General features: G+C 40.7%; 1 protein-coding gene across 1 annotated transcript; it reads left to right on the plus strand.

The window, feature by feature from the left end:
* Positions 1 to 7234: 7234 nt before the first annotated feature.
* Positions 7235 to 14992, plus strand: CD2BP2 (CD2 cytoplasmic tail binding protein 2). The gene is made up of 7 exons (XM_026712025.2): positions 7235 to 7412; positions 9097 to 9178; positions 10787 to 10922; positions 11256 to 11413; positions 11977 to 12490; positions 12919 to 13037; positions 14665 to 14992. The coding sequence occupies exons 2-7, from the start codon at positions 9104 to 9106 to the stop codon at positions 14773 to 14775; spliced, it is 1113 nt and encodes a 370-aa protein (XP_026567810.1). The 5' UTR covers positions 7235 to 7412; positions 9097 to 9103; the 3' UTR covers positions 14776 to 14992.
* The last annotated feature ends 11982 nt before the right edge of the window (positions 14993 to 26974 follow it).

Here is a 26974-nt window from a genome sequence, read left to right on the forward strand (position 1 = left end):
AATAGTCCCAAAGATTTTCCAACCCTTGGCTTTGCAGTAGCACAGACATGACATTCCTTAATGCATTGTTCGATTTCTGATCTCATATGTGGCCACCAGAACTGCTGCCTTGCCAAATGCAAGATTTTTAGAAAGCCAAAGTGCCCTGCCTGCCGAACATCATGACATTGGGCCAACACCTATTTTTGACAAATCGATGGAACCTACACTGCTCAAAAAAAATAAAGGGAACACAAAAATAAGACATCCTAGATCTGAATGAATGAAATATTCTTATTAAATACTTCGTTCATTACATAGTTAAATGTGCTGACAACAGAATCACACAAAAATTATCAATGGAAATCAAATTTAGCAACCCTTGGAGGTCTGGATTTGGAGTTACATTCAAAATTAAAGTGGAAAAAAACAGAACAGGCTGATCCAACTTTGATATAATGTCCTTAAAAAAAGTCAGAATGAGGCTCTGTAATGTGTGTGGCCTCTACGTGCCTGTATGACCTCCCTACAATGCCTGGGCATGCTCCTGATGAGGTGGCAGATGGTCTCCTGAGGGATCTCCTCCCACACCCGGACTAAAGCATCCCCCAACTCCTGGACAGTCTGTGGTGCGATGTGGCATTGGTGGATGGAGCGAGATATGATGTCCCAGTTGTGCTCAATTGGATTCAGGTCCGGGGAATGGGCGGACCAGTCCATAGCATCAATGCCTTCGTCTTGCAGGAACTGCTGACACACTCCAGCCACGTGAGGTCTAGCATTGTCTTGCATTAGGAGGAACCCAGGGCCAACCACACCAGCATATGGTCTCACAAGGGGTCTGAGGATCTCATCTCGGTATCCAAGGGCCTATCTCTGGCGAGCACATGGAGGGCTGTGCGGCCCCCTAAAGAAACGCCATCCCACACCATTACTACCCACTGCCAAAGCGGTCATGCTGGAGGATGTTACAGGCAGCAGAACATTCTCCACAGTGTCTCCAGACCCTGTCACGTCTGTCACATGTGCTCAGCGTGAACCTGCTTTCATCTGTTAAGAGCACATGGCATCAGTGGTGAATTTGCCAATCTTGGTGTTCTCTGGCAAATGCCAAACATCCTTCATGGTGTTGGGCTGTAAGCACAACCCCACCTGTGGACGTCAGGCCCTCATACCACCCTCATGGACTCTGTTTCTTACCGTTTGAGCAACCACGTGCACATTTGTGGCCCACTGGAAGTCATTTTGCAGGGCTCTGGCAGTGCCCCTCCTGTACCTCCTTGCACAAAGGTGGAGGTCGCGGTCCTGATGCTGGGTTGTTGCCCTCTTACGGCTTCCTCTATGTCTCCTGATGTACTGGCCTGTCTCCTGGTAGTGCCTCCATGCTCTGGACATTATGCTGACAGACACAGCAAATCTTCTTGTCACAGCTCACATTGATGTGCCATCCTGGATGAGCTGCACTACCTGAGCCACTTGTGTGGGTTGTAGACTCTGTCTCATGGTACCACCAGAGTGAAAGCACCGTCAGCACTCCTTTATTGGGAAGGTCTTGCTAACTCCCTTTTTTCCACCTGTTGTCTATTCCATTTGCACAACAGCATGTGAAATTGATTGTCAGTCAGTGTTGCTACCTAAGTGGACAGTTTGATTTCACAGAAGTGTGACTGACTTGGAGTTACATTGTGTTGTTTAAGTGTTCCCTTTATTTTTTTGAGCAGTGTACATTCTGTCTCCTCTCCAAGCTAATCCATCTTTATACAAACAACCATCTTTATTGTTTTTTATCCAGACATCCTTTTCCGTAGCCTCCTGTAAGTCCTTCTTGCTGATCCCTTTTATGCTCAATACCTCAATTTGTTCGGTCAACATTCCTGTATTGACCATAGGTTGAATAACCTCATCTTTACATAAATTGTATTGGGGTATTTGAGATAGTGCATCCGCCATGAAGTTTCTACCTCCAGGAACATATTGCAGTTGGAAATCAAAATGTTTAAAATGCAAAGTCCACCTCACTTGCTTAGGGGACAGTTTTCTTGGCTTCTGTAGAGCCTGCAAATTTTTATGATCCATCCATACTTCGAATTTGTACTTTAATCCTTCTAATAGATGTCACCATGTACTAAGTGCCCATTTTACAGTGAATGCCCCCTTCTCCCAAAACAGCCCACCTTCGCTCTGTAGTTGTAAATTTTCATGATGTATAGGTGCACGGTTGTAACTATCCTTCCGTGTTATATTGTAGTAGGACAGCTCCTACAGCAACATCACTTGCATCAGCTTGTACTATGAAACTTTTAGTAGTATCAGGATGTTTTAAAATGGGCTCTTGAGAAAATAAGGCTTTTAAACTCTCAAACACTTGCTGACATTCTTCTGACCATGCAATGGATTGGCTAGGCTTTGGTTTTGGCGATTGGTGTTTCGTTTTTAATAATTCAGTCAATGGTAATATGATTTGTGCGAATTTGGGAATAAACTGCCGATAAAAGTTCGCGAAGCCTAGAAAACTTTGTAACTGCTTTCTTGTCTTTGGGGTTTTCCAATCGACTACTGCTTTTAGTTTATTGGGATCCATCTCTAATCCTTTATTTGATATTCTATACCCCAAATAATCTAATGACGTGCAATGAAACTTGCACTTCGAAAGTTTCACATACAACTGAGCCTTAAATAATTTTTTCAGAAGAGTTTGCACCAATGCTACATGTTTTTCCATTGTTTTAGTGTAAACCAGGATGTCATCTAAGTATACTAAAATGCCGCAATATCAATGTTCTTGCAATACTTCATTTATAAGTTGCATGAAAATGGCAGGTGCTCCCTGCAGCCCAAATGGCATAACGTTAAAATGGAAGCTTCCAAGGGGAAAATTGAAATTAGTTTTCCACTGATCCCCTTCTCTAATCCGAACTTGATAGTAAGCTTCACATAAATCCAGTTTAGTGAAATAATGGCCAGTTGCTAACGTTGCTAACAAATTGCTGATTAATGGTAAGGGGTATACATTGTCTACACAAATGGCATTGAGCCCACAAAATTCAACACAAAGACGTAGGCCACCATCCTTTTTCTCGCAAAACAAAAACAGGGGCAGCTATATGTGATCTCCCTGGTTGAATAAACCCACGAGCCAGATTCTTATCGATGTGTTTTCTCATTTCCTCCATCTCTTTTGGAGTTATGGCGTACATTCTTGGTTTCAGAAACTTTGCCCCAGGAATCAAATCAATCACACAATCCGTTGGTCTATGTGGTGGTAATGTTTCACATTCCTTTTCACTAAATACATCTGACAAATCTTTATATACATCAGAGAACGGTATTGATTCTAATTCAACCACAGCTGTTATAGCTTCCCTATGTTGCCTATAGAGAGGAGGCATAGGGTCAACTACAATTCGTAACTTCCGGAACCCATCCTCCCACCATATCGTGGGTTTCCATTTGTCTAACCATACTAAACCCAAAATAAGCACCTCCCGCATGTTTGCTACCACAATAAATCGTAAAGATTCCCAATGACTCCCTAACTCCAGCTTTATAGGGGCTGTCATTACAGGGGCAGGACTCCCACCCAATAACGAACCATCCACTTGCTCAAATCGCATAGGCATGGGGAAATTCTCCACTGATAACTACAATTCATCAGCTACCCATTTACTAATTAGGCACCTAGTACATCCGGTGTCAATCAATGCTCCATACTGGCCCCTTACTTTTCTTATCTGATTCTCCAATACTACTGGTATAATAAGTGGTCATTCAGGATTAGTCACCAAATCATCCTCCTGCAGACTGTCCTCTCCGCTATCATATAGCCCCGAGACTACTCTGGGTGGTTCGGCATCATGTGTCTTCCTCTCGCGACCACTCAACATTACATCTATATCTGCCTTTTGTGATATAGATTGAGATTTTTCAGAGCTACTCAACCCTTTTCTCGTACCACATGCCATACCACTACTTTGTACATTACTACTAGTGGGGCCAGGAACCCTAGCTACCTGCTTTCTATAATCAGTTTCTATAGATGGATACTCTATCGCCCGATGTCCTAAACCTTGACACTGAAAACACCTCATCAACACTCTTCCTCTACCTTTGCCCTCTTCTCCCATCTTTCCTTTTGCTGTTAATGCTCCTATCTTCTGGTTTCTGGGGTCTTCGAATGTAGAACGAAATTCCCGTAACCCAACATCCAAATCTATAATCATTTTATACAATTCCCCCAGTTTCTGGGGAACCCCCCCGTCTTAATGCCTTATCTAAACCAGACCTAAACTCCCTAATCAATAACCTTTCAGGCCAGGTGCGCAACCTAGTTGCCAACTTTTGAAAATCTCTTACATATTCCACAGCAGGTCTGCCCTCCTGCCTTAATGACATTAATGCTTCTTCATACTGATGAATCCTAGACCTATCTTCAAACTGAACCCTAAGTACATCTAAAAACAATTCAACCTCAATCAATTCCTTTGCATGCACACTGTGCAATTCTGCCACAATCAGCAGCGTCACCTGTTAAGACCGCCTTTATAGCGACTGTGATAGACCACTGCGAAGGGCAGCAATTTGAATATAACTCCAGGTGGTTCACAGCTTGGCTTAAAAATAATGCCAACTTGTCAGGGTTCCCATCAAATGATGTGTTTATAGGTGGACCCCAAATCATATATTGGGGCCAATACCCAGATACCCCAGATGGACCCCAGGATGAGACTGGTTGCCTACTTCCCATCTGCCCCTCTCTACAGTCTATGCTGGAGCCTACTGGTTTCGAAGTTTTTCTCCAGGCTCCTGATATTCCTGCCACTTCTGCTAATGATTCATCTACCTCCGTAGAAAATTCTCCCTGCGACCTCCTACTGAAATCCCTGCTTTCTCTTGTGCTTGAACTGAAAAGGGATGTGTCCTCAGTTCTAATTCCCTGCCCCAGAGTTTCCCAACCACTCCAGGGGGTAGAGTCTCGAATGCTCAGTTCACCATACTTGACACGAAGTAATTCTTAAGTGAAACATCGCAACAAAATAGTAAAACCCCAGGAAGAGAAAGTGGAAAAAGAAATAAGAAGAAACAGCTTGGGACTATTTGGATTAGTTGGTGATCTCTGGATTCTTGGTTATTGTATTTGAATGACTAAAATCAATCGGGTGGTTGTTTAAAACTGTTTAAAATGGCTTCACTTTTAGAAGAACTGAAAATGGAACTTAAAAAGTACAAAGAAGATGCACAAGAAGGGAGAGATTCTTTTGGCTTCGTATTTCAGTTCTTGGAAATGGAGATTTGGAATTATGAGAAACAACAAGAAATGCCTGCAGAACAAGAAGATTGCCATCTTTAATGAAAAAGCCATCTTTAATGAACAGGTAATCTTAGGTGAGGGGGGAAAAGGAAAGTGGGGAAAGAGAAGGAAAGTTTAAGATTGGGAGAAACAACCCCCAAAAAGAATAGAGTGAAAAATAAGTATAAAATCAGAAAGCAACAGAAGAAGGAAATGCAGAAGAGAGAATTAGAAGTAGAGAGATAAGGGGGTAAAAGGGGGAGGGAGAAGATGAGAGGGAAGAAAGAAAGGAAAAGAAGTTATAAAGGACAGAAACAAAATATGGAGAAACAGGGCCTATTTAGAGATAATGGGTGAAAATCTAATGGAAAAAGGGATTCTGCAAAGGTACATAAGATAGTATTGTTATATTAGAAATGGAAATAATTTCAGAAAATATGAAACAATGTATGATTAAAATGTTTGATAAAATAGCTATCATAACTCAGTGGAATGCTTGTCAATAAATAAATGTAACAAATGAATATTTAATGATTTACAAAACATGTGAAGAGAAATAAGGGAAAAATTAATTATGAAGATTATATGTGTCTTTAAGGAAGTATATTTAATTGAAAAGAAATGTTAAAGATGTTAAGATTTTAATGATTATTAATGATAGAACTGAATTGGAATGGAATGAGGGTTTTTAATTACATATATTTATAATCCTTTTTTAAAAAAGAATATAGTGTGTATTATAAGAATGTACCAAGCAGAATTCGATTGGAAGTTATGTATTATGTATTATATTGAAGGTCATAACCTTAAGGTATATATTGAAGTTTAAATAAGAGTTGAATGGATATAATTAAAAGATATAAAGGTGTCATACTCCAATTAGTAACTACAGGAGAAAATTTGTTTAATGAGAAAAGATAATATGAAATTGAAACAGAACAGACAAAAGTATAAATATAATGATTTGAATTGAGATGAGATAATCAAAATAAAATTGAGAAAATTAAAAGATGGGAAAAACTATATAGAAAATGTAGAATAGTATAAGATGTGGAATAGAATACAAAAAGGAGCATGAAATTGAGTTTTGTGTCTGTATAAAGAAGTTCAACCCGGGACCATACTATTTTCAAAAAATATGTTTTACTTGTACTTTGTATGTGTGAAAACCCAAATAAAACTTTATTAAAAAAAAAAAATCCCCGCCCCTGGGTGTCTGACAGCCAATGGAATACATTTCTTACACAGGAACAGTAAGGTGGGGCCCAACAAAGGATATATATATAAAGGTCTCTCAGCATCTTGGTCTCCCCATTTTCTTTTCACCTCGAAGTATGTCATAATATTTTTCACTTTGGAGCTTCAAGCCATGCGGTCCTGTCCACCATTTAACCATCTTTCCGAACAGCCTCCATGTTTCCAGTGTCTTTTTCCCCACTTGGAACTGAACCCAGAAGGATATTTCTTCTAACAGTTCTGAAGAACTGAATGCTATTTCTTTTGGCCATGGAGTTTTTATCTTTCACAAATTTATTTATTTAAAACATTTACATAGCCGCCCATTTTTCAATCAACTCTGGGAGGCTCCCCAGTCAGGACTGATTTCTTTACATTTCTTCATGTGTTCTTGAAAGAGCAGCGATCCTTAACCGCAACGCCGCCGCCTTTTGAGCTCGTTATACATCCGCCATTGCGCAATTGCAGATTCAGAAAAGGGCGGGAAAACGTCAGCGAGAGCTGAAAATATAAATTATATTTTCCCGGTAACAGGGGAAGTTCCAGAAAGGACGAAACTATTATTAAGCGGAGAAATCTATTTTTAAAAAAAAAAAAAAAAAACCCTCTATCGCGGCATTTTGTTAAAAGAGAAAAATTGGGCCCGCTTCCGCCGCTGCCGCCATCGGCCTAAGCACACGCAGCGCTTTTTTCCAGTTTTGCCCACACTTTCCTTCGGCCGAGCTGGGCGATGAAGTCACGGGTTGCCAGAAATAACGTCACGTCCCGTGCGCCGAGTTGGTTGGGGGGGAGGAAAAAAATGTCTCTAGCTATGGCGTCATATCCTGCTCGAATGGCAGCAGGAGTCTGATGTTGATTCTTGCGCACCGCTGCTGGGAGTCTTCGGGTGCTTGTTATTGCAGCCGCCGAGGTACGACCCAGGTCGTTTGTCCGGGGATGGGACGGAGGGGAAGGTGCAAATCCGCCTATTCTAATTTAGGAAATCTCGGGGCTCCCGAGATTCCCAAATAAGCGTCGAGATTGCCTCCTAAGTTAACTTCAGACGTGATTAGATGCACGAGAAAAATTGTGGGGATTCCCCCTTTGGCTCTGACACGTTTTATTGGGCGGGCGGGGGGGGCGGGGAGTCGATAGGCATCCCTTACATCTAATTCTCCAGTTTACCCAGTTGAGAAAGGAATCGGAATTAATGGAGACTGTTGTGGAGTTCAGGAAGGGAAGGAAACTTACTTTAAGAGATGGCCACAAAGCCCCGTTTTTTGGAAATAATGGTTTCACATCTTTCTGCTTCCGAAAGAAAGTGGAGAGTCGGGTTTAGCCAATGAGAACCAGACACGAGGGGTGGTTCAAGGAACTTTTACTGAAGTACAGGTAGTCTGCAGCTTACAGCACTTCATGTAGTGATTGTTCAAAGTTAACAACACACTGAAAAAAAGTGACTTATGATCGTATTTTACAGTTACGACCTTTGCAGCTTTCCTCATGTGATCAAAATTCAGATGCTTAGCAACTAGTTCCTACTTAAACTGTTGCAGCATCCTGGGGTCATTTGATCACTTTTTGCAACCTTCTGACAAGCAAAGTCGGTGGGGAAGCCAGATTCACTTAGCAACCAAGTCACTAACTTTATCAACTGCAGTGATTCACTTAACAACTGTGGCAAGAAAAGTCGTAAAATGGGGCAAAGCTCACTTAACAAATTCTCACTTAACAACAATAAAATTTGTGCTTAGTTGTGGTTGTAAGTTGAGGACTACCTGTACTTCAGCAAAAGGGTCTCAGCAGCTAAAGGAGCTGAGACACTGAACTACGTACAAATTTTATACAGTTATGATTAAAGAAGTTAATACTCTTAAGATCATTCATTGATTGCTTGACACATTTTTCTTTTGATTGGATTCTTCTATTTTATCCTCCTTCATACATTGCATGTTTATGCTAATATTTCTTATCAAAATGGGTGTCTGATTTATTATTATAATAAGCTAGAGGTTACCAAAGTTTATGTGCCCTAGCTAGCATCCTTCTAATTTGTAACTTTCTTGTTGCTAGGCAGTAGTTGTCCCACTATTTGTTACTGGTCTTGTTATACTCATTGCAGCTGCAATTTTCTGCCTCTGCAATTACTTTAACAAACTTTCCCAATTCCAACCTGAGACCTTCAGAATGCAGGATTCTTTCTATTATAAAATTTGGGAGTGCCTGACAGCAATTTGGAATAAAACTGTTATGAGGGAGTATGCAGGATTGTTTTAAATTGTGATATTTGGGGCAGTGTTTTGGTTCTGAGAGTTTATCAGTTTCTTCAGTTATATTAACCTATCTCTTCATTGATACCAAAGGGTAGATAATATGGATTGCGTGCATCTACTTTGGAATGGGTAGCAAAGGCAGAGTTGACAGCTGCTTGTTTACAAACTTTCCCCAGAGGCAGTGTATAGTAATGATAAGGTCCTTATCAGTAAAGGAACAAGCATTCTGGTAAAGCTGGATATGATACTTATGAAAACTGCCAAGTTCGTGTTTTGGAAGGCAGTCAGTTGTGTGTAAGTTTCTTAAGTCTCTCTACTGTTGATTTGGATTGCATTTTACAGGGTCATCATGTCAAAACGGAAAGTCACATTTGAAGACCAAGGTGATGATGATGAAGAGGAGATGATTCTCCCGAAGAAGAAGGTGAAATAAAACTTTATAGCACTATTGCCTAAACTGAATTCTTCTGCCTGTTGTTGGTTAGAGTTCCTATCAATACTGGTTAATCTAATGGTAGGAACTCCCAGAAATTGTAGGACAAATCACCTGATGCAACCCAGGTTGAGGAAGGATATTTTTTAACTTGAGATCCAGAAAATACAGTTAAGGGAGAACTATTCATAACAGTGTTTTTCAATTTGGCTAGATACAAATGGACTTCAACTCCCAGAATTCTCATGCTGGCTAGGGTATTCTGAAACATGTGAAGTCCACACATCCTAAATGTTTATGGAGATTCTCAGTCATCCAGGTCATAGTTGTGCTTTTTCAATAGGCAACTGGACCTTTCCCTTCTTTGGAAGAGCTTTACAGCTCCCGCTGCTTTAAGAAAGTTCAAAACATTCTCAAGCATCCATCTCATCCTGGGAAGCCTTTTTTTGAACTATTACCATCTGGCAGACGGTACAGAATAATAAAAACAAGGACAAATAGGCTGAAAAACAGCTTCTATTTCAGGGCAGTAGCTCTTTTGAATTCTGCTGTATAGTGCAGTATTTGTGCGGTATCGGGTTTTTGGTTCAATGTGCGGAGGGTGAAGGATGTGCGTTTATATTTATTTTCATGGTCATGATGTGCACTGAAGATGGTGTTTGATTTCATTGTACGAGGTACAATGACAATAAAGTAAACTAAACTTTCTTTTTCTTTTTGGAAGACGTTTTGTTTCTCATCCAAGCAGCTTCTTCAAATGAAGCGCAGCTCAGAGCTGAAGAAGCTTCTTGGGTAAGAAGTGAAATGTCTTCAAAGAAAATCAAGGAAGTCCAGCTGCCTCTTGAAAAACCACCTTTGGGACACACATCCTAAAGTTACCACATTTGAAAAACACAGGATTGTGAAGTTGAAGCTATAGCTACAGACTTAAATTCAGGTAGTCCTCGACTTATAACCATTTGTTTAATGACCCTGTGAAGTTACAACAGTGAAAAAAGTGACTTAGGATATTATTTTTCTCACTTACGACCATTGCAGCATCCCCTGGGCACATGAACAAAATTTGTATACCTGGTAACTGGTTCATATTTATTATAGTTGAAATGTCCAGGAGTCATGTGATCACTTTTTGCGACCTTCTGTCAAGCAGAGTCAATGAAGAAGTCACATTCACTTAACAGGCGTGCTACTAAGTAACAACTGTCTTTCTTAGCAACAGAAACTTTGGGCTCAATTGCATAAGTCGAGGACTGTCTATTAGAATAGAATAACAGAGTTGGAAGGGACCTTGGAGGTCTTCTAGTCCAACCCCCTGCTTAGGCAGGATGCCCTACATCATTTCAGGCAAATGGTTATCCAATGTCTTTTTAAAACTTCCTGTGTTGAAGCATTCACAACTTCTGGAGGCAAGTTGTCCCACTGATTAATTATTTTATAAGGGTCTCAAGTTATCAGGGAAAAATCTGGAGAAAGTTCCAGAGAATAACTTGCTAATTTGAAGAATTAGCTAATTTGTTAACTTGACAATTGTGGAAAACAGGTAAGCACTGTAGGCTCTTTAAATGCTGAACTTCTAAATTCACTTCATCTCTTGAATAGCTGGTGGAACCTGCTATTGGAGGGCCAGGTAGCCGCTTTAAGGGCAAACATTCATTGGACAGCGATGAGGAAGATGAGGAGGAAGATGAAGGGCAGGGTAGTAAATATGACATCCTTGCATCAGATGATGTGGAAGGTAAGTAGGCAGCTATAGATTTCAGTAATCAGAACTTCTACATTGTTTCTTCTCTCTGTTAAAAAAAAAGTACCTAAGATTGTGGATTTCTTTTAGTGATGACAGTTAAGACAATTCTGTGGTGACTCATCACAAAATCTTCAATCTCAATAAAATGTTTTAAGACTTCATAATTCAAGTAAAATCATAATTTTGGATCAGAAGGTATCATATTTGCACTTTCTACTCCAATAATTTACTATTTGTTAACAATATTAAAAAAAATAAGGTTAAATAATATTTTTATTGGTGTGAGGTCAATTGGAAATTAATCTCCTTATTTTATCTTTTTAGGGCAGGAATCTGCCACTATTGACTATGAAGATGGTGTCCGGATCACCCCTTTCAATTTGCAAGAGGAGATGGAAGAAGGTCATTTTGATTCAGAAGGCAACTATTTCTTGAAAAAAGAGGCGGTGATTCGGGACAATTGGTTGGATAACATAGATTGGGTAAATCTTTTTGGGTAGACTTGAAGGGAAGACAACCAGTGTAATATATATATTGCACTGGTTGTATATATACAACCAATTAGAGAATTTTAAGTTAGAAAGAAGGCAACTAAGAGATGGATACATGATTTATTTTTATTTAGTTAGTTTGATATTCCTCCAGCTCCTAAAGTCTCACAGCTGCTATGGAAAAAGTGTGCATATACATTATTTGAAGGAAATGTAGGGGAGTTTCAGGATTATAAAAGGAAATACCATGGACAAGTCATAGGATACTGGGCCATCCACTCCATTAATGGTTATCAGTTTAAACCAGTGTTTCTCAACCTTGGCAACTTTAAGATGTGTGGACTTCAATTCCCAGAATTCCCCAGCTTCCCCTATAGTACATAGTACCACTTCTACCAATAAAATTGAGACCAATATTGAGAGATGAAAAGTGTACCTGCAAAAATGGAAATGATTGCAACCATTTGTGTTCTTGTTCCAGACCTAAAATCCGTTTTAATCCATATTATATCACTTTTCCCTTACCTAATCTATCCTTTTCTGTTTTTTTCCAGGTCAAGATCAAGGAACAGCCTCCCGGTCAGAAGAAATCACTCGATCCTGCAGATAACAATGAAGATGATGAGGATGATGAAGATCTTGAAGTGGGCCGGACACCTCTGGAGAAGAAGGAACTTCTGGAAAGGATGGTAGACTTAATGTTACCTGGTGAGACCGTAGCTAGAGCCATTCAAAGGTTTGGAGACAAGGGTGGCCCCAAAAGTAGTGGACGTCAGCGGAAGCCCTGGACCCGCCTCAAAGTAGATGAAGTTGAACCAGCTGAGGAAGATGATCCCCAGAAGCCAGGGTCACCTGAGCGGAAAGAGCAGCTGGAACAGCTGTCAGGGCTGGCTGACCAAATGGTGGCACGAGGCATCTATGAGATCTATCAGGAAACCCGGGAGAAGCTGGCCGTGAGACTCCGGGCGATACAGCACCCTCCTGCGGCACCTTCCTCTGGTGAACCAGAACTCGATATGTTTGCTGAGGAGATCGATGAAGCCAAACTAGGAGAGAAGACATCAGCAGGTGAGCGTCTTTGGAGAACCGAGGGCTACAGTGTTCCCGGAGGAACTGGACTGGAAACATACAGTTGAGACAGTTTGCTGAATTTTATTACAGCAGGCAAGGGATCTCTTGTTGGGGTGTTTTTCACTATGCCAGGGTTCAAGGTGGAAATTCCTCTCAGACTTGCAAAGCTGTGTGTCAAGTGCTTATTTGGGGAAGCATTGAAATATACAACCACTCATCTTAACACGCTCAGCAATCCTTGAGTTGAAGTCCACACATCTTAAAAAAGTTCCCGAGGTTGAGAAACGCTGCCTTAACTCTGTTAGAATAGAGGTCTCCAGACACCTACCCCCTAATACACAACTCCTGTATTAGTGGGTAGGTGTTCTTTATTAGGGAATTTAGGAAAAATTCTTCTGACATAAGTGCTTATTCTCCTACAACAGGAAGTCAGTCACATAGGGAAAGTGATGACAACATACTCTCGGAGGTGATGTGGGAATATAAGTGGGAAAACACAAACACATCTGAACTTTACGGACCTTTCAGCAGCTCTCAGATGCAGGTAAGAGACCAAAAGAAGATAGATTAACTTCTTATTCACTTCCTCACTTTTTGTGTATTTCTCTCTCTATTCACTATCCTAGTAATGTCCTTTTTTCCTTGTTGGTACAAATATCCTTTTCCCTTCTCCAATATTTTATTTATCTTTCTTTTTTTCTGAGTGACTTTTTTAAAAAGTGCATCTTTCTACAATTCTATTCATTTTGATTGCCATCTATGTAGTGTTGTTGGTTGTTTGATTTTGCAAGCATATCTAAAAATATTTACTCACATCCCGGACATAAACTGTTTCAACTCTTTCCCTCAAAAGGACGCTATAGAGCACTGCACACCAGAACAACTAGACACAAGGACAGTTTTTTTCTGAATGCCATCACTCTGCTAAACAAATAATTCCCTCAACGTTGTCCAACTATTTACAAAGTCTGCACTACTATTACTGTTAATCTTCTCATCACTCCTTATCACCCATCCCCTCCCACTATGACTGTAACTTTGTCACTTGTATCCTTAGGATTTATATTGATTTATATTATATTATATAGTATGATTTGATTGCTTATTATACCATATGACTATCATTAAGTGTTGTACCTGATGATTCTTGACGAATGTATCTTTTCTTTTATGTATGCTGAGAGCATTTGCACCAAGACAAATTCCTTGTGTGTCCAACCACACTTGGCCAATAAAGAATTCTATTCATCTATTCTATTCATCTAAATCTTGAATACAGGTAGTCCTAGACTTACAGTCACTCGGTGACTGTTCAAAGTTACAACAGCACTGAAAAAAGGGACTTATGACCAACCCCTCCCCCGGTCATGTGGTCAAAATTCAGCCACTTGGCAACTGACTCATATTTACGACGGTTGCGGTATCCCGGGATCATGCGATCCACTTTTGCGACCTTCTGACAAGCAAAGTCAATGGAGAAATCATATTTACTTCACAACTGTGTTATTAATTCAACAACTTCAGTGATTGATTTAACAAATGTGTCAAAAAGTCGTAAAATGGGGCAGAACTCACTTAACAAATTTCTCAGTAACAAATGTTGAGCTCAATTGGGGTTGTAAGTTGAGGACTATCTGTACTGGTGGAAGAAGGCTTCTGTTGGTGCACATTATTTCGGCCTTCCATCCTGGGCAATTGTGAGAAGGAAAACCCATTTCTAGGATTTTTAATCACTTGTCACATTATGTTGTTCATAGTTATGATTTATTTCCTTGGTCAGAATCTTTTTTCCTGGGCAGTAGATTTGCTCTGTGGATGGTACTTGAGAATTAGTTTTGACTGATAAGCATCACTGCTCCCAAATGCATACTAGCACACCCAATGTGCATTGATAGCGCTGCCAATTAAGTGTGCCTCATTGAAATTGGTTGCCTCTTTTGTGCGATTCCATGCCAGACGGCTCTGTTTTCTTTCATGAATGAAGGTGAATATGGCGTGTCCCAGGATAATGGTGCAGGATCCAGTTTGGGTTTAATCTTCTGAGATTTCGGATTCGTGCTAGAGCCTCATCCTCAGAGAACTTCTTTTTATCAGAGTCTGTTTTCTTCCCTTTTCTTCTTTTCCCTGCCATCGTTCTCTCCTCTTTCAAATTCTTTTTTCTGTCTCTTCAGGACTGGGTATCCCAAGGCTATTTTCCTGATGGGGTTTACTGCCGGAAGGCGGATAATTCCGAGGGCCAGTTCTACAATTCCAAGCGGATTGATTTTGATCTCTACACATGATCGGAATCCACCTCCTGTCCTGCCGAGCCTGAGGGATAAAATTCAACCCAGCAACAGACTGAAAGAACTTGCCAGACTTTGGGGTGGAGTGGGGTGAGGGCAAGGGTATGTGTGTGTGTGCGCGTGGGTGAATTGCCGAAGGGAAGAGAGGTTTGATTCATCTTTTAAATTTGAGGATGTTTAGGATTTTATGAAAAATAAAATAACCTTAAATTGGTTTGGCTAGTCAGCTCTCTCTATTTCCTGCTGGCTAATACATCCCATTGCTGTAAGTTTTATGTGGGGTATTGGTTGCCAGACACAAATAATATTGTATACGTAGTCCTTGACTTACGACCACAAGTGAGCCCAAAATCTCTGTTGCTAAGCAAGGCAATTGTAAGTGAGTTTTGCCCCATTTTACGACCATTCTTGCCATAGTTTTTTAAAAGAATCACTGCAGTTGTTAAATTAGTAACATAATTACTAAGGGAATCTGGCTTCCCCATTGACTTTGTTTATTGGAAGGTCACAAAAGGTGATCACATGGCCCTGGGACACATCAATTGTCATAAATACATGCCAGTTGCCAAGGGCACTCTTTTCAGTGCCATTGTAACTGCACAAATGGTTGCTAGTCACTAAACAAATGGTTGTAAGTTGAGGATTACTTATACATGTGTAGGACTACTTGAGCATGGCTCATTAACCAGAGCTAGTGGCTTAGTTGAGATCACATATACCATATCAACTGCAGCAATCATTGTGATTACTTGCTGGAAAATAAGATTTTCCATCACTAAATGAATTGTAAGTCGAGGACTACCTTTATACAAGATAGTTTGATTCAGCCCAGAGTTTTCAAATAAGACAAATAATTAGTTAACTTGCTACATAGATTGCACATGAGCAGCTATGTCCTTAGATTTATAGAAAGGAAATTATCTTTTCAAAAGATCCGTTAAAAATAAATTTTTAGATTTGGGAACATTGATCTGTTCTAAATAGTTCTCTGGGTGGACTCCGCCGAATTTATGGCAACTGAGATACAATTTACTGTTGCAGCAAGATATTTATGGTAAAGTAAATAGATGCCTCAATATTATTCCCTTAAGACAGAAGTGGGTGATTATGGCTCTTTATGATATATGGACTTCAACTCCCAGAATTCCTGAGCTGGCAGGAATTCTGGGAGTTGAAGTCCAAAGATTTTAAAGGGTCCATATTTGCAAGTTCAAAAGAGCCCTCAAGATGAGTTGTTCTATAATATTGAAAGATCTGCTGAAGAGACAGAATGACTCAAAAGAAAAGGTTAATGTTTTTTTTATGACTAAACAAATGGTAGGCAATCTGATGGAAATGTTTGATAACCATCTTGAAATCCATATTTCCTGAAATTCAACTTGAGCCAACTCATTGGCACAGGAAGGAAACTATGCTAAATTATTTGAGCAATCGATCCATCACCATGTCCAATGAAGCAAGCTGAGTTTTACGCTATTTTGTTTTTTTAGAAAAAGAGTAGATTGGGAAGAGGATAGGAACCTCAATTTTAGAGATGGGTCTGGTGGTTTTTATCCTTCCCACCACCATCTTCTAGAGATGAGTCCTACCTCGTGGTATTTTCATAGAATTTCTGTAAAAGTTGTGATTAGTTATTTCTTTATGGCTTTATTCTTGGAAGATGAACTTTTTGTTTCCTATGAATTTTATTGTCCCTGCCAGGAAAGCAGATGTCATATGTTCCGAAAACTTGTGCGATTCCTTCAGCTGATCATTCTACAGCAGAGTAAATTTGGCCCTTTTTGTCGACAGAATTGAAATTGAGCCGATTCAGTGACTCAGACTGAAGTTCTACCTCAGGGGTGTCAAACTCACAACTTCATGTTGCCGTCACAATACAATTTTGCAACATTTTTCCCCTTTGCGGAGCTGGGATGGGCATGGCCTGTGTATGTTTCCTCCAGCCTGCGGGCCACCGGTTTGACACCCCTTTTCTAGCTAGTCTTGTTTTTTAACCACAACTTCGAGCAACACCCTCATAGAAAGCTTGCCTGCCAATATCTATCTTTAGGATACATGTAGTCTTTGGCTTACAATCATTCGCTTAATGACTGTTTGAAGTTACAGTGGCACTGAAAAAAGTGACTTACGATGATTTTTTCACACTTAAAACCATTGCGGCATCCATTCATGTGATCAAAATTCAGACACTTGGCAACTGGCATGTATTTATGACTGATGCAGTGTCCTGGAGTCATGTGATCCCCTTTTGCGACCTTCTGACAAACAAAGTCAATGGGGGAGACAGATTTGCTTAACAACTGCATTACTAACTTAACAACTGCAGTGATTCACTTAACCGTGGCAAGAAATGAGGCAAACCTCAACAAGTGTCTTGATAAGCAGTGGAAATTTTGGGCTCAATTGTAGTCATAGTCCAGTTGGCAATTGGATAGAATTCCCTTTCAATTTTTCCTCATTGAGCAAAGTTTTCCTAGGATGGAATTGTAGAAGTGAAACAGCATTGCCTGTTAGAGTTTTGCCCACAGGGTTCGCCTCCAGTGGTGATGGAAAACCTTTTGGGCTTGGAGACTGCTCAAGACCTCTTCTCTGAAAGTCGCACGAGAAGGTCCTGTTGTCCTGGGGCCTCTGGAAACTCCAAAAGCTGCACAGGGGTGTTCACACAAATTTTGGAGATCTCAGCGGCCACACAAGAGCAGGGCCCTCTTGAGTGACTTCCAGAGGGTCCGCAAGCTTGCCAGTCACCCAAAAATGGCCTGCGTGAGTCATAGGTCTGCCATCGCTGGCCTGCAACATTAAGCACACCCTGCTCAGGAGGAGAAAGGGACTATATAACCACCCCAGTCTCAATATACCACAGGAAGTGATTTAGAAATACTTGAGGCAGAGATTACACAAAGGAGGGCTGAAACAGAAGTTGGAGGAACTAAGAATGTTGGGAGGAAATATATATATATTGGTGTGCGAAGAAAAGGAAGTGAGAGATGCAGCGTGGAGTCAGAGAAGAGTCTCCAGAGAGGTGAAGCTACACTATGGGTCCTACCACTGAAGCGAAGCTCTTCTACCAAGCTATGATCCTTCTTTGCCTGGGCTGCGGTAGGTAGCAGATCCCCGTGGAGTTTGGGGGTTCAGTAACAGGGTAACAGGCGGCCTGAGAAGTATCAAATTTACCTTGCCTTTCATAGATTTCAGAGCATTTTCTAGCCTGGGGGAGGGGAATTATTATTTCTGTATAGAACTGCATCAGCATATTTCATCCAGAATAAGAGGAAATGGCTGGGGAGGGGATGATAATTTGCGTGAAGTGAAGAAGATTGAGTTGCAAAGGTTGGGCACCCCCACAAAATGGAGATCCTATGCTCTTGAATTAATTTTAGTAAAGATCACCTGTTGGTATTTTCAAAGAAGAAAAGTTAATATTAACACAGAAGCTTTTCTTAAGTGTTGCACTGGCTGAATAATTTTGAGAGGATCACTAAATATTGCTTCTACTTAGCTCTTCTGTCAAGCTCTGTAAAGTAAGTTAAAGGCTGATAGACTAAGCCAGGTGGTGAGAGAATGGTGTGCTTAGATTTGTTTAAATTCACTCATGTTTGAAGGAGTGCTTCCTACTTCTTATCCAATCTAAGCAGTTTTTATAAAATTCATATGTATTCAATATATATAATGTAGAAATCAGCACTAGAATGGAATGGGTGTCTACTGCCCCCAGCTATGGAATTAACGTTCACTGATAGCCTGTTTTGTTTTCTGCCTAAGAAATTTTCAAGACAATTATTAAAATAGATTACTTTTAAGCTTCATTAATTTTTTGTACATTATTATGCAAAAATCACTGCTTAAGGCGATACAACATAAGGAACATTCCAAGACTTTATAAAATGTCATGTTATTCATTTCAGAACATGAAAGATGTAGTCTAATAATGCCATCAATTTATAGCATATGTTTCAAATAGCTGTTTTCAGATTTCCTATATAATTCTCCAGCCTATGAAATTAACCAAGTTTAATTTAGCCATTATACTGCAGGTAGTTTTGTCATTGATTTCACTGGTACTTTTTACCTTAATGTGAATAATCTTCACAAGGAAGTAGTAATGCAAGTTTTTGAACCATAACAGAAGAAAACAACTGAAAATGGAAACAATCTCAGACCAGCTTAAACTTACAGTAGATTTGATTAAAGTTGCATTTTATATTTTGAATGCAATTCCACTCCCCCAAAATAACAAACTTCATTCGTTATATGCTTGAAAAGGGAGACAGTATTTCATTCTAATGAATTCTAATTTAAGGTCTGGTTAATCTGGAGCCCTCTAATCATCTTAAACTAATCCTAGACAGCAGCCAGGAACTTGTGACGCCAGACCAAATAGAAGGATAAGATAGTGCCAGCTTTTAAATACAATAATTTCCCAGGAAGGGGGTGCAAAAGACATCATTTCAAACTGTTTTGAGCATGAAATTTCCCATTTTGAGATCAACGGTGGCCTGAGAAGTATCAGATTTACCTTGCCTTTCATAGATTTCTATACTGCTATACTGAAGATTTCGGCAGTATGTTGAACTCGGAACAGTAATTTACAGAGTGTGAAACATTTTCAAAACACTTGGAAACAGCCCCTATTGTATCAGAAACAGCCATTTCGGATTTGAAATGCTTCAAAATAGATGCTTCTAGTGCTTTGCATAATTCAAAGTGCTTTTGGCTTCCTTTCCCTGTAGTAAATTCTATTCCCAATGTCATTTGCATTCCCTTTTTATCTCATCTCTCTTTTTATTCTACATATTTTTATAACAGTTTGTTTTTATTTCTGTTATTTTTTTATTCTAAGCTATTTTTGATTACTTCTCTGAATTCCAAAGTAAGGAACAGGTGAGGAAAACAAAGAGCAGGTTGCACCACTTTCATCTGAATATGGATATTTTATTTTATTTATTTTATTCAATTTGGACAACATCTGATTCTGACTAACTCTCGGTAGTTCACAAATAATAAACCAAAACCAAGATAGAATCCAGACAAATATTCAGATAGAAAACAAAAGTAACAAATTCCTGCAAGGGATTGTCTATCATCTCAAGATCCAGGTCTTTAAGACTTTATGGAACATCAACTAGGTGGGAGAAACATGAATTTTGAGGGGTAGGATATCATTCCAAAGGCCAGGCACCACAACAGAAAAGGCACAATTCCTGGGTTCTGATGATTGATTGACTGACATTAGAGGAAGGGTGTCAAACTATTTCATTGAGGGTCACATCAGAGTTGTGTTTGACTTCAGGCGGCCAGGGTGGGCATGGCTGGGGTGGGCATGGCTAGGGTAGGTGTGGCCAGATCAACGTCACTTGTGTCAGGGGTACCTGTGGTGGCCAAATGCTAAGGCAGGACTTCCCTCAGGTTCTCCCTCACTCTCATAAGCCCTTCCTTCCTTCCTTCCTTCCTTCCTTCCTTCCTTCCTTCCTTCCTTCCTTCCTTCCTTCCTTCCTTCCTTCCTCCCTCCCTCCCTCCCTCCCTCCCTCCCTCCCTCCCTTCCTTCCTTCCTTCCTTCCTTCCTTCCTTCCTTCTGTTTTCCTTCCCTCTTCATTTTCTTTTCTTCTTTCCCCTCCTGATTTTTCCTTCCTTGCTATCTTCCCAACCTTTTCTTGGTCTTTCCCTTTCTCCTTTCCTGTCCCTTCTTGCATACTCATATGTAAAAGGGGAAACATTTATCTTTTTGTTTTGTTTTTAGTTGTTTTGCTAGCCCTCAGTCAGCGAAAACGGATCTCAGGCGGGCAACTAATGATCACCATGAGTTCTCTTTTCACTGGCAGAAGCTTGCGGGCTGATCCTTTGCTGTTTCTAGGGTGGCCCTCTGGGCGGGATTCCAGGGCCTTGAGTTAGACACCCCTGATCTAGCTTATGCAACTCTGCCATTATATAATGCCCAAATGGAAACCATGGGAGAATCAAGTAACTTGGGCCTATGCCATGTAGGACTTTGTAGGCAATAACCCACCAGAAACAGACTGGCAATCACTGCAGCTTGTAGAGCAAGGGTGGTATACACTATTCACATAGCTGTGGTCTGGACTGATTGAAGTTTCTGAGTGGTTGTCAAGGGCAGCCCCATGTACAGTCATTGCAGTAGTCAAGCCTTGAGGTGACTAGGAAATGGGTGATTGTCTAAAAAGTCTCCCAGTCAACTGGTGCCTCAGATGGAGCTGAACAAAGTCTCTCTTGGCTATGCTGAGGTTATCTTCAGATGACACGCTACTGTGGAGTGAGGAAGTGCTACTGCATCTGAGTATGGATGGAAAGTTCTTGGGTCCCTAAAACCCACATTCAGATCCAGCTACAGGTCTCCTGGCTGCCTTAACAATCCAAGGACTAACAGAGCAGAGAACTTCTTCCTCAGGTGTCACATAACGAGACCGAGCCCCAGGCCTTTCAGCCCAAACATTCTTAACAGAGGCCCTCTGGATGTAGTTGCCTGACCTCCCCATCAGGACTGGATCATCCATGGCTATCAATGGACATGATAAGGACATCAGCAGCAGCAATTCCAAGCATGACCTTAAGCCCAACTGAACCAGAAGAATTCATAACACATTATCTCCAGGATAATTGTAGGGGGTAACAACATTATTGAGCATACACAAAAACGTCTTTCTGTTTGTGTCTACAGGCTCAAGAAAGAGAGAGAGAGAGAGAGGGGAGAATATTCATATCTCATGAATATAGATAGTCCTCACTTAATAATGGTAATTGGGACTGGCATCGCTAAGTAATGCGATTGTAAACAGCAATGTCATGTGACTGCACAGAGTTACAAAGACGGTTGCAGCAGTTCCAGTTGTCATTGTTAAGCAAGTCACCTACAGTTGTTAAGGACGGCATCGAGCAACTCTGTCTGGTGACCCCTTGCTGGCTTCCCCTTCACCGTGCTTATCACAAACAGCAATCACATGATTGTGAGACACTGCGACTGTCATAATGGCGAGCCTGAACTATGAAGATTGGCCACCAGTCTCATTCAGCAGCATTGTAACTTCCAACAGTCACTGAAGAACTAGTCCTTAGGTGAGGACTACCTCTACGTTCTCGCTAAGAATTTTGAAAATTCAAGGTTATTATCCCTCAGACTGAAATGATCTATCTGGGCTTAATTCCAGTATGTACCACACTTGAAGCAGCCAAAATGATTTTTAGAGGAATCTATGCAAGCTGTCCCATTTATTTACTTGTTTTATTTAACATAGTTTGATGCTTCAACAATTAAAATTAGGTTGGGTGCTTACCTAGGAAAGGAAAATACTAGATGTGGGCGCAGAGATTAAGGTTTTGCAAGATTATATAATCTGTCCCTAAAATACAGAGCAATCATGTTTAAATGATGTATGATGGGATATGTATGTTTTGGTATGGGGCAATATTGCCTATATGGCCTAAGTTCTCTCAGAGTTAGTGTTTGAGCTCTTCACCAGGCTGTTCTTTGTCAGAATGTGGTGGAATGTAATTCGGATTCCCAGGAGGGAGGGGCTGCATTTCAGAGGACCAAGAGACAGCAAAATTTAGATAGTTTGGATGGGAAGAAGAGGCTCAAGAAGCTCCTCTCCAGAAGTTGTCAGAGTATATCTTTATTGATGCTAGTTGTTTGCTTTAATTTGGTAAGATTTCTGTCCATAAATGAGGAACAATGAAGGAAAATGCTTTGGGGTAACTTAGCATGTATTTTTCTAAGTTTTGGAGCCTGACACAACTTCTTGCATTGCTCTTCTTGATCAAGCCTCTAGACCAGGGGTGTCAAACTTGATTTCACTGAGGACACATCAGGGTTGTGTTTGACCTCGGGGGGCTGGGATGGGTGTGGCCAAGGTGGGTGTGGCGGGCATGATGTCACTCATGTCAGGGGACGCTGTGCCAGTGAAAATGGGCTCCCCAGCTCCATTTCCAGCTGCAATGGCCTCCTGCAACTCTCTGCCAGTGAAATGGAGGGTGGGAGGGCACTATGAAAATGGAGCCCTTGTGAGCTCCATTTTTGCTAGCAGAAGCACTGTGGGCTGGTCCTTTGCTGTTTTCAGGGCAGCCCTGCGAGCCAGATCTAAGCACCCTGTGAGCCGGATCCGGCCCCTGGACCTTGAGTTTGACACCTCTGCTCTAGGCCTTCAGAAGAGCTTTCAACTCTATTGACTGTTTTTCCTGTTCTTATTGACCGTATTATCCAGGCAGTCAAAGGGGAACAGCGGGTTTATCTGCCTTTTTCATGAGCAGACAGGGTACTTGTCCTAATGGTGCCTGTCATCTGCTTCACTTTGGGCTTTTGTTACGCAAGATTGGTCATTACTGGGCACCAAGGGCATCTTGCTCAAGAAAAGTCACAGAGACGTACATAGCAAGGCAATCCTTTGATATATTTTTTTAAAGCAAAAATGTTGTGAATCACTAAAGAAATTGAAAGACTTATTCACAATGATGAACTTTAACATACAGTTCTGATGATTTTGTGGTGAAATTTGCAGAAGTAAGTGGCTTAAAAAAAAAACTGTTCAGAATGTTTCCGAAGGCAAAGATGAAGTTCCTGGAGCTATAATGTCACAACTGATAGTGGAAGCATTGCAGAGAGATTGGCAAGAAATTGTGAATGAACTTGATGAGGTCTACCGAAGGAGAGGAGCTCTTGTTAGTCAAGAATCAGGGACATGTGCAGTTTTAGCAACTCCAGTATGCTCATGTAACACCATAGCTATGTGAACTGTTGTAGCTTCTGCATGCAATTCACGGTGTTGGTTATTACCTTTAAAGCCCTACGTGACATGGGACCAGGTTATTTGTAGGACTGCCACTCCTAGCAATAAACATAGCCAAAAAGGCGTTAAGAGTTGTTAACTAATCCTATGTAGCTTTTTCTCTGGTAATATCACACTACTAACGAGAGCATACAAAACATTTGCTAGACCAATACGCGAATACAGCTCATCAGTCTGGAACCCACATTACGTATCTGATGTTAACACAGTTGAGAAAGTCCAGAAATATTTCACAAGAAGAGTTCTCCACTCCTCTACTTGTTGCAGAATACCTTATGCCACCAGACTTGAAATTCTAGACCTAGAAAACCTAGAACTACACTGCCTTCAGTCTGATCTAAGTATAATCATACATTGCAATGTCCTACCTGTCAATGAATACTTCAGCTTCAACCATAACAATACAAGAGCACACAATAGATACAAACTCAAGGTTAACTGCACCAAACTTGATTGCAAGAAATACGACTTCAGCAACAGAGTGATCAATGTCTGGAATACTCTATCTGACTCTGTGGTTTCTTCCCCAAACCCCAAAAACTTTAACCTTAGACTCTACTATTGACCTCATCCCTTTCCTAAGAGGTCTGTAGGGGGCGTGCATAAGCGCACCAACGTGCCTACCATCCCTGTCCTATTGTTTCTTTTTATTTTTCTTATATGTATCCATTTCATGTATTCATAACTATGTTTATACTTATACCTATTGTCTTGTAAGCGATTGACAAATCAAAAAAATAAAAAAAGTGTTCTCGGAGTGCTTCAGGTAGCCTCGGGAAACGGAATTACCTTATGGACTTTAGAAAGCCCCCTCATGGAGTATGCATGGCCCCAAATCTGTTGCTCTTCCGCAAGGTTGTTAAGACTTGTCTATTCCCCCAGGCACTGAAGCTAGAAAATTAATTATGAAAGCTGTAATATGGGTACATATTATTAGTGGTTTTATGATTTTACAATTTGCAGGTTTTTTAAAAAAATGTAGTGATTTTGCTGATCTACAAAAGTTTCTTGGATAGATGTGTGGCCATATAAATGGGATGAATCAAAATTGGATTAATAACAAATAAATCCTGAGTTTGAACTGAACCAATGCAAAAAAAAAAAAAATTACTGTCAATTGGCATATAAAACTAGCAGTTAACATTGGTTTCAATTTCTGGTTAACCTATTTGGAAATAGTGGCAAACCTAAAATTTGGATGACATGCTTCATCTTAGGAAAACCACTGACTATGGTTAATAACAAGCCAGTTAGGATGAGTATTAGAGAGGGGCCACACTGTGTCTGTTTCATAACTTAGGGGTCCCCAACTCTTGGCCACCGTTCACTACCGGGCTATGGCCTGTTTGAAATTGGGCTGTGTGAGTGGCTGGCTGGAAAACGCATATGCACACATTCCAGTTCCCCTCTCCCTCAGCCAGGCTGCCAAGCCTCAAATGTTGGGAATTGCTGATCACGTGGTGGATGTCTGTGACCCAATATCTTCCTGTTAGCTTGCATTACAACTCTCACAATCCCCCACTGAGCATGCTGGAATGAGGCTTAAGAGAACTATAGTCTAGAACCCCTGGTGGGCATCAGATTGCTTAACTCTGCTCGAGAACACCAGTGTACAATAGAGTCATACAGTCGTACACTCATAGGGCTAGTACGGACTTCAGAGGTCCCAATTCTATCCCCTGCTCAAATGATCAAGAAGTCTGTTTAGCTCAATATTCTAACAATGGCCAAATTCATATTGGAGACCCACAAGCAGACACAATAAATAAGCTGCCCCTTATTTTACAAATCACATATAGCTGTGTCACCTGGATATTTGTATCTTCCACTTCAAAGTCACTCAAAATGCTGATGACCTCACCACCATGACATACCACAAAATCTCACTGCGTGGAAGTTGCCAAAGGAAAGAAATAATTATTATTCAACCTCAGTGAATTATTTTTTTCATGTTATAACGCACGGAGCCAGAGTAAAGATTATTTCCTTTATTTGGCAACTCCTTGTACTGATTTATGGGTTTTCATCAGGCGGAGTAGTTCTCCAGTGTAGCCACGGATTTGAGTCAGAGGAGCAGCTGATGAAGCCAGCTTCAGTAGAGCAAGCAAGTTAGCATTCAATGACCAATACAGAGTAAACACAATAGGTAATTGTCTATAGAGATTCTCAGTCGTCCAGGTCATGATTGTCCCAAAGGTGCTTTTAAAAGAGGCAACTGGACTTTCTGGTTTTCCTTTGAAGACGTTTCGCTTCTCATCCAAAACCTTGGATAAGAAGCGAAACGCCTTCAAAGAAATTCCAGTTGCCTCTTGAAAAAGCTCCTTTGGGACAAAATAGGTAACATTTCCCCCCAAGGATATACTGCAGTGATTCACTTAACAACTCAGTCGTAGCGAAATGGAGCAAAACTAACTTAATGACTGTCGCTTATGACCACACTTAAGCCAAAATTTATGTTTCTAAGCAAGACAGTCATTAAGTTGCTCCATTTTACTATCTTTCTTGACTGAGTTGTTAAGTGAATCACTGCAGTTGTTAAGTTACTAACACGGTTGTTCCCCATGCCAAAAGGTCTCAAAAGGGAATCACGTGACCCTGGGACACTGCAATCCTCACAAAGATGAGTCAGTTGCCTAGCATCCACATTTGGATCACATGACCATGGGGATGCTGCAATAGTAAGTCTGAAAAATGGGCATGTCACCCTTTTCAGTGCTGTTATAAGTTTGAACGGTCACTAAAAGAACTGCTGTAAGTCGAGGACTACCTGTGCATCAATTTCAGAACAATCCAATCTAAAGCTGCCTCTCTACCATTGTATGCAATGCATTGATTTTTCAGCTGGCTCTGCCCTGAATTTGTTTTGGGGTTGTTGCTTTCAGACAACCTTTGCTATTTTTACAGTGTCAATACAGGTAATCCTTGACTTACGGGCCATTTATTTAGCAACCATTTGAAGTTACAACAGCATTGAAAAAAGGGACGTACAACTGATCCTCACACTTACGACTATCACGGTATTGTCACAGCCACTTAATCAAAATTTGGATGCTTGGCATCTGGCAGAATAACAGAGTTGGAAGGGATCTTGGAGGTCTTCTAGTCCAACCCCCAGCTCAGTCAGGAAACCCCCATACTATTTCAGACAGGTTGTCTTGTCGCTTCTTAAAAGCCTCCAATGCTGGAACATTCACAACTTCTGAAGGCAAGTCGTTCCAATTATTAATGCTTCTAACAGTCAGGAAATTTTTTTCCTTAATTCTCCTGGCATATTTTTATGATCCTTGCAGCTCCCCTGGGTCACATGATCGCCATTTCCTGCCTTCCCAGCTGACTTCCTGCAAGCAAAGTCAGTGAGGGAAACTGGATTCACTTAACAACCACAGTGATTTCCTTAACAACTG

This window comes from Pseudonaja textilis, chromosome Z (assembly GCF_049901715.1).
Source record: "Pseudonaja textilis isolate UNSWEBS1 chromosome Z, rPseTex1.2, whole genome shotgun sequence".
Lineage (NCBI taxonomy): Eukaryota > Metazoa > Chordata > Lepidosauria > Squamata > Elapidae > Pseudonaja > Pseudonaja textilis.